The following is a 7,233-nucleotide window of genomic DNA, read 5'->3' on the forward strand; positions in this document are numbered from 1 at the left end:
TGTTGATGTAATCTTTTTATGTAATCTTTTTTATGGTATATCTAGCTTTTGCAAACTATATCTAACTGAATACTTAAGGCAACTTACTGATGCTGGGAGGGGTGTGGCATGTGTGTGTTAAGAGATGCTTGCAGAGCACAGCGTGTGGGATGCGGAGGATTCCTGGAATGCCTCCCTAACACCAGCAGGATAATGTCTCCCTGACACTTGTAAGATAGCAAGAAGTTCAGAAAAAGGTCTCATTATAATGCTAAAAATCACACCCCTGGGCAGGGCAAAAGTATGTTAATGAAACATACATGTATGTAAATGAAATACATGGCTAAAACATAGGTATAGAGACATGCTCAGTAGAGAACGTCTTATGTCAGTGGCTTTTAAACAATCACTGAGCGATACACTTGCAAACATATGCATAAAAGGTACCCAAAGGTAGAAACCGGTGGTGCTTGCTTTGCAAACGATTGCCCAGCGCCCCTCTCTGCGCAGACTGGAAACAATAAAGATTAAGTTGGATCCTCCACCCCTGTGTGTTCATTGGCAATAGCGCACCGGGCACGAACTCACACTGTCTGTTGGGGACAACACCATGGTCACCAGTGGTCCCCTGGCCAGAGCCCCTATCCTGGGCAGGTTAGTGGACAGCTTAGCTAGAGCCAAGAGGAGGTTGACTAGGAGATCCTGGGTCTTGGTGGGACCACAGATGGGGGATGCAGAAACCAAACCACACAGGGCAAGGGCAGCCAGAGGCTCCTGAGGCAGTGGCTGCAGCTCGGTGCACTCAGTGGAGTGCACCAGGGCCCCACTCTGCTGGCAGAAAGGGCAGGTGTCCGTGAATGCGCCAGCACAGGCCTATGGCCACGACTCCGGGGCAGCGCCGCACAGGGCAGGCACCAGAAGGGGCACGAGGCGGAGCGGAGCAGCGGCGGGGATTGGTGGTGGTATCTTTTCTTGGCCCAGCCACACCCGGGCGCCCCCACGTGCTTCTAGGCGGGGCGGCCCCCCCGAGCGGAGCCCACCAAAGCAGCTCAAGGAACCGCCCCGCCGGAGCAGGGGCACGGAGACCCGCGGGTCAGGGCGGGGGCGGGCAGCGGACAGCCACCTCTCAGGCACCTGGCCGCCGTGCGCACGCGCTGGGACACGTAGCCTGGCCGGCGGGGGACAGCGCCGTCCCGCGTGACGCACATGATGACGTATCTGGGAGCGGAGCGCCGAGGTCTCCTTTCTTGCCAGGCGGCTCCGGCAGCAGGCGGCGCTCTAGCCCGCCCTCCGTTTCTCTGTGGGTCTGGCTTTTGCTGCAGTCTCTTTGTTTCCGGTTCCGGGGCATGCGCTCCTCTTGGCGGTCGCCGCTCCTGCCTGCAAGATGGTGAGCGGGGCGGCCCGTGGCACACCCGCCCCACGCGGCTATCAGCCCTGGGCCCACGCGGGTTGGGGGCCGCTGTGGGGAGCGCCGGGCCCGGCTCGCGGGGGAAGGAGGCCGGGGGGAGCGGGAGTCCTTGGCCCTCGGGAGCCGGGGCGCGGGGCTGCCGTGTCCTCTCCTTGGGCTCCGCGGTGGCCTCGGCCCCGGCTGTGGCGCGGGGGCGTGGTTACTGCGGGCGGTGGCGTGGGGGAGGATAGGGGGGCTACCCCGGGCAGTGGCCGCAGGCTCCAAGCGCCGCGCCTGTTTCCACCAGGTGAACGTCCCCAAGACCCGCCGGACCTACTGCAAGAAGTGTGGCAAGCACCAGCCCCACAAGGTGACCCAGTACAAGAAGGGCAAGGACTCCCTGTATGCCCAGGGTAAGGTGGGGGTGCGGGGCTGAGGTCTGATGGGCCTGGCTCGGTACGAACTGTAGGGGGAACGTGGGCAGCGGGAGTCCAGGGTCTTCAATGCCTAGTTTCATGTAGCATGTTTTGTGCATGATGGGGGCACTGGACAAGGCTCTGCAGAAGAGGAGAGGAGGGAGCTTTTTAGTTTTCGTAACCTTGTGTGGACCAGGCTTGTTCACCAGCAGTGCTTGGAGCCTCCACCTTCTGCTTCAGGTTGCCTTTTAACTGCTAATTCAAATGGATCTGTCTCTTCCCTCATAGGAAAGAGGCGCTACGATCGGAAGCAAAGTGGCTATGGCGGTCAGACCAAGCCAATCTTCCGTAAGAAGGTGAGCACTGACTACTGGCGAGTGGTCTCTGAAACGCTGGTTATACAGTGTGCAGGATGAAGTGAGGGAATTCAAAGGGCTCTTGCACATAATATGGGACATCTCCCTGGGGCTGACTGCAAGTGGCTTTGTGTTGGGGATCTTGGTGTGTGGTGGCCTGAAGCTGCATCTTGCATTTTGAGTGTAACTTGAGTTCCTGAACCGTGACAGCTTATTTTGAAGTGTGTGGTGTTTTTTTTCTGTTTCTTGTCCAAATCTATAGTAAATACATAGATAAGAAATCCTTTCCTTATGGTGGGTTGACATGTATGTCTTTGAGCAGGACATGCTGTAGGCAAGCAAGGCACTTATTTAAAAATGTCTCAAACAAAAGCATTGTTCTCCTCATGATCTGTGGTGAGAGAATCGGTGCAATCTGGGCAAAGTATTACCTGTTTCCTTATCCATATTGATGATTTCTTATATTACAGTATCATGACTGAAACACATTTAGGTTGTAAAACCTCCCACTCTAGGAGTTTCCATTCTGTCACTATTTTGCTTAAAGAAGTGATTTTTCTGAGTCCTGAAAGCTGTGTAGACTAGGTCAAAGATGGTCCATTAAGGGTATCCTGGGGGAGGGAAATGAAGCACCTTCTAGTGGTTCATGAAAAAAAGATGTCTAGAGAGGCAATGTAGTGTTTGTGGAGAGAGGATTGAATGTATTTTTCTCCTTATGCTATCCTAGATATCTATGGGGCTTCTTGCTTTTTGCCTTTTGAAAAAAATACTTCCCAGTGGTGTTTGGGTTCCTTCAGATGAGACTAGTCACCACTTTAACTTGTTTGCTTGTAGCACACTTGGTGATGGAACAGATTTTCTTTGAAGATCTTGGGTTACAGATGGGGCACAAATGTACTCAGCATGGTTCTCTCAAAACTGTGAAGTATGAAAGAAGTAGGTGTTCTTGAGTTTTGGAGACTGTTACCTGAGTAGTTTGTGACAATCGGAACCAGCAGCATCCTGACCAGGAATGTGCAGGACCTAAGATGAGTGTGCTGCAAGCTGGGATTGGGATGAGGTAGGAAATGGGCCTCTCCAGGTCTGTTCAGGGTTCCTAGTCCTCTCTTTTAGGAACACTAAACTTTCTGCCCCAGAAAGCTCTCTCACGCAGGATGGCATTTTTTTTCCCAGGCTTCTAATTGGTTTTTTTTTTTTTTTTTTGTGCTTGCTTATGGGGTTTCTGTTTAGAAGGGCAGTGTGTAGCCTGCTTCATACATAGCAGAAAGTGCTGCTCCTTTTCATGGGTAAATAATTGCTAATTCCGCCTACTGCCGGAAATGGTATATTCACCTTCATTTTCTTGTTTCCCATTTCTGCCCTTCCCTTCACCCCCCAGGCCAAGACCACAAAGAAGATTGTGCTGAGGCTTGAGTGTGTGGAGCCCAACTGCAGGTCTAAGAGGATGCTGGCCATTAAGAGATGCAAACACTTTGAACTGGGAGGAGACAAGAAGAGAAAGGTTGGTGTTACGCATTGAGAAGGGTTGCTGGTTGCTGGTGAAAGTTAAACTGTGACTTGTATGGCCACTTGAGCTTCTTCACAGTGGTCAGAGCTACATTTCTAGAGCTGACTAGATCTTGGCCACTATTCCATTACTGGAAATACCCTGCTGTTTGCTAGTTGGTAAGAGCTGGTGAAGTAATGAATCTACTATCCCCTGGATGAAATAATGAGGCTGCAAATGGAGTTTTTGGGAGGGAGGATACAGTAATGTGTATCAGTGGATTTTGTTGAGGAATGGCTGCGTAAGGTGCTATCGAACACTGCTGCAGACGTGACACTGAGGAGGCTGGCTAGAGGTTGGGATGTTCAGTGCTGCACATGCTTAGTCTGTTCTTTCTTTTTCTAACAGGGCCAGGTTATCCAGTTCTAAGCTCCACCTGCTATGGAACATTAAAATACGTTGAAACAGTCTGCTCCTCTCGTACTTCATCCTTACTGCTAGAGGTGGGGACTTGGCTATAGCAAATCCAGTGGGAGCTGCTCCTGGAGATCTGACAAGTGGCTGAAAATTACCGTGTGGGGTGAGGCTGTTGCTCACAGAAGCTGTAAAATAAATTTGTCTACAGCTAGAGAGAGATGCGCTTATATACAAGGGTTTGGGTGAGGAGTATAGTGCTTGCACTCTGGAGGCTCCTGCAGTCCTGTCAGCCTATTGTCCCAGAGATTCCTATGTGGGAGTGCTGTGCTGCTGCTCTCCTCCCAGTTTCATAGCTAGGGGCTGGAAGGGACCTTACAGATCCTTTAGCTACGTGAATAAGATCCCCATAGAAATTGTTTCATTTACAACCAGTGCGGCTTTGTATGCAGAATTTTTTGGTTTAAGCCAGCCAACTGGTTTTGTTTTACAGGAGCTAAACCACACGAGCAAATACAAACTGCTGTCTATGTACAGTTGCAGCCGTTTAAATGCTAAGGGTTGGGTATAATGACGGTAGGATTTTGTTGGTGCAGCATGGTGACCAGGTCTCATCTCGGACTAAGGACCTTTAGAGAAAATGTGTAAGGTGGGCTGTGTGGCAGACCAGTAGGAGGCACTCCTGTGCTGAGCCACCCACCTCACTGTGCCCCTACCTACCAGGCTCTCAGTGCTTCCCCTGGGGCACCTCATGCCTTGTCGACCCCCTTCCTGGAGCACACCCACTAGCAGTAGTTACCCCAGGCTTCCACCCAGGGGTCTGGTCTGTATTTGGGCCCTGTGCCCCCTGGGGTAAACAGGCCTTGTAGACCTTGAGTGTCCTTGATCCACTGCAAGATCCTTTAGCTTAAAGCACAGAAAGTAGCTTTCCTTAGCAATGTTTGCTCTAAGGAGTAGTGGTCTGTGAGCATGTTGCTTCGGTCCATGAGCGCGCTGCTTCACAGCCAGTGGAGCCCACGAAGCAGTTTCCCCCATGCTTGCCAGTGCATGCAGTGGCGGGAGCCGCCCTCCCTGCATCCCTATGCCCTCAAAATGAGATGCTCATGGTTCCATCCCATGCCCCACACTGGCTGGGCAGCACCTGTTAGCGCCCCTTCGCTTCAGCACCCAGGGCAGTTGTCTTGCTTGCCCCACCTTGCTACGGCACAGTGTCTTCCCTCTCCCCTCCTCCCCCTATAATGGGGTAAAGTGCCGAAGAGAATCTGATTGGAGGAACAGACAATGATTTTGAAGAGAAGTATTCTGTCAAGACTAAAAATATAACGAACAGCCAAATTTTACCTGTTCCATTTAGCAGTCTGATTTATTTTTAATCGCTGTCCAACATACTTGCTGATTTAATTACAGTGCTCTGCAGTGCAAATGATAAGAGAACTATTTTTGTTCTGTTTATAAGAGGAAAAAATACTAAGTGTTGTTTTTAATATTCTACTTGGACTCATTTCAGTTCAGAATTTAACTACAGATTTTTTTTTTAAATATAAAAAGCAATTCTAGGACCTAGTGTAGAACTTTTAGATTAAGGGCTTCTGTTTCCCTACCAGCTTGCTGCAGAGCTCAAAATTTTTCCATTAGTAGCTAGCTAGCGATGCAGGGGTGCAGAGCAGTTCCCTGGAGCCATCGGAGCCCACGCCCATCCCCGTCTTGGGGAGGAGCTGCTGCCTGCCCTAAAGCGAGGCGCTTACTTAAGTGTCCCACGCTGGCCCTGGTGCCTCTGCCGCATTCCATGCCCAGCTCCTCTCTGGGCGCGTGTGCAGCATGAAAACGTTTGTGCACGGCAAGATTTTTAATTGTGTGCACCTTAGAGGGAACACTGTCCCTTAGTCAGCTGAGCCAAGGGAATGCAAAGGCATGACCGTTCCCCCTCAAACATGCATCACCAAACTGGTTATAGCAGATAGTTTTATTGGGTAGAGAGAGGGTAGGCTTGGGGAGGGGTATGAGTCAGAAGTATCAAAAGAATACCCAGAGCAAACAGAACCGGCCGGATAGCCGTTTAAAAGGTTTCTAAATTATGATAAGCTACCTTTCTAGTCAAGTTTCTGTTAATTTACTCACATCAGCATCCCAGAAGCGGGTGAGGATTGTAGAGGTTTGAGTTGCTGTATATAAGTCGCAACATGGCTCTCCCCTCCTCCTGGAGAGCCTCTCCCTTAAAATAGCCCTCTCTGACCTCACCTGCTTGATCCAATCAAGGCCAGGTGTTGTTTTAATGCTGATCAACCAATTTGAAAAGCATCACATCTTGACCAAGAAGCATCAGTGTTAAGCCACTGTCCCCAGGTCATGGGGTCAGAGCTCAAGCCATGGTGGGGGGGGGGTCAAGTTCCCTCCCTGGTACCTGTAGTCAGTCATGCACATGGTAACCCGGGGCAACCAAGTTGACAGGTGAGAGGACAAAGGGAAAAAAAAAACCCTGAAAAAAGAGGAGGCTGGAATGGAGTTCTTTCACAGGCTGTATCCTTCAGTGGTGGTCCTGTTGCATGCTGGAAGCTTTGCTTGCTAGCCCTACTAAATGGATGTGTTTTAGGTTCCTGTGAGAAGCACAGGAAGCAACCCTGCTACCCTGAAAACACAGGGAGTGAATGTGCAAAGGCTCCAGAGGCAGGGACTAGCTATGATGATAATACAAGAACTTTTATCATATATGCCTCCTGTTTTCAGTACCATTATTAGCAGGGGTCCTGGTTTTCTGTGTTTAAAAATCACAAATTCTCTGATTTAAAAAAAAAACGCAGACTCCATGTTTTTCCCTGATTAAAATGAAATGCCACTATATAGATAGATAGGTATCAGTTGAACACAATGTTTCATTGATATATTTACAATTTTAAAGAAATTTGGAAATCTACCAGTGCCTCAATCACTATTCTAATATAAAAGCCTTAGTCTGTCTGTCTTTTTGTCCGTAATGCTTTATTTGCACTGTGGCTGACTGAAAAGAACTAATCTGAGTGTGAATACAGCGGTGGGACAGGAGGTGGTGGCGTGGCAGAATGCCGCCATGATGACAGGGACATGAGGGGTCAGGGGGAAGCACAGTTGGCCTCACCCCCCCTGCTATGTTCCCTGCATCGACAATTGAGTGGAGAATGGGGGCGAGGCCACCAGACCTAGCCTTGCCCATACCCTTGC

The 7,233-nt window shown here is 50.1% G+C and overlaps 1 protein-coding gene across 1 annotated transcript; it reads left to right on the forward strand.

The window, feature by feature from the left end:
* Positions 1–1,213: 1,213 nt before the first annotated feature.
* On the forward strand, positions 1,214–4,096 carry LOC102380257 (60S ribosomal protein L36a). Its single transcript, XM_006026521.2, has 5 exons — positions 1,214–1,366; positions 1,674–1,779; positions 2,071–2,138; positions 3,517–3,639; positions 4,033–4,096. Exons 1-5 carry the CDS (start codon positions 1,364–1,366, stop codon positions 4,051–4,053), a joined length of 321 nt encoding a protein of 106 aa, XP_006026583.1. The 5' UTR covers positions 1,214–1,363; the 3' UTR covers positions 4,054–4,096.
* Positions 4,097–7,233: the final 3,137 nt, after the last annotated feature.

This window comes from Alligator sinensis, unplaced genomic scaffold, assembly GCF_000455745.1.
Source record: "Alligator sinensis unplaced genomic scaffold, ASM45574v1 scaffold387_1, whole genome shotgun sequence".
In the NCBI taxonomy this organism is placed as follows: Eukaryota; Metazoa; Chordata; order Crocodylia; family Alligatoridae; genus Alligator; species Alligator sinensis.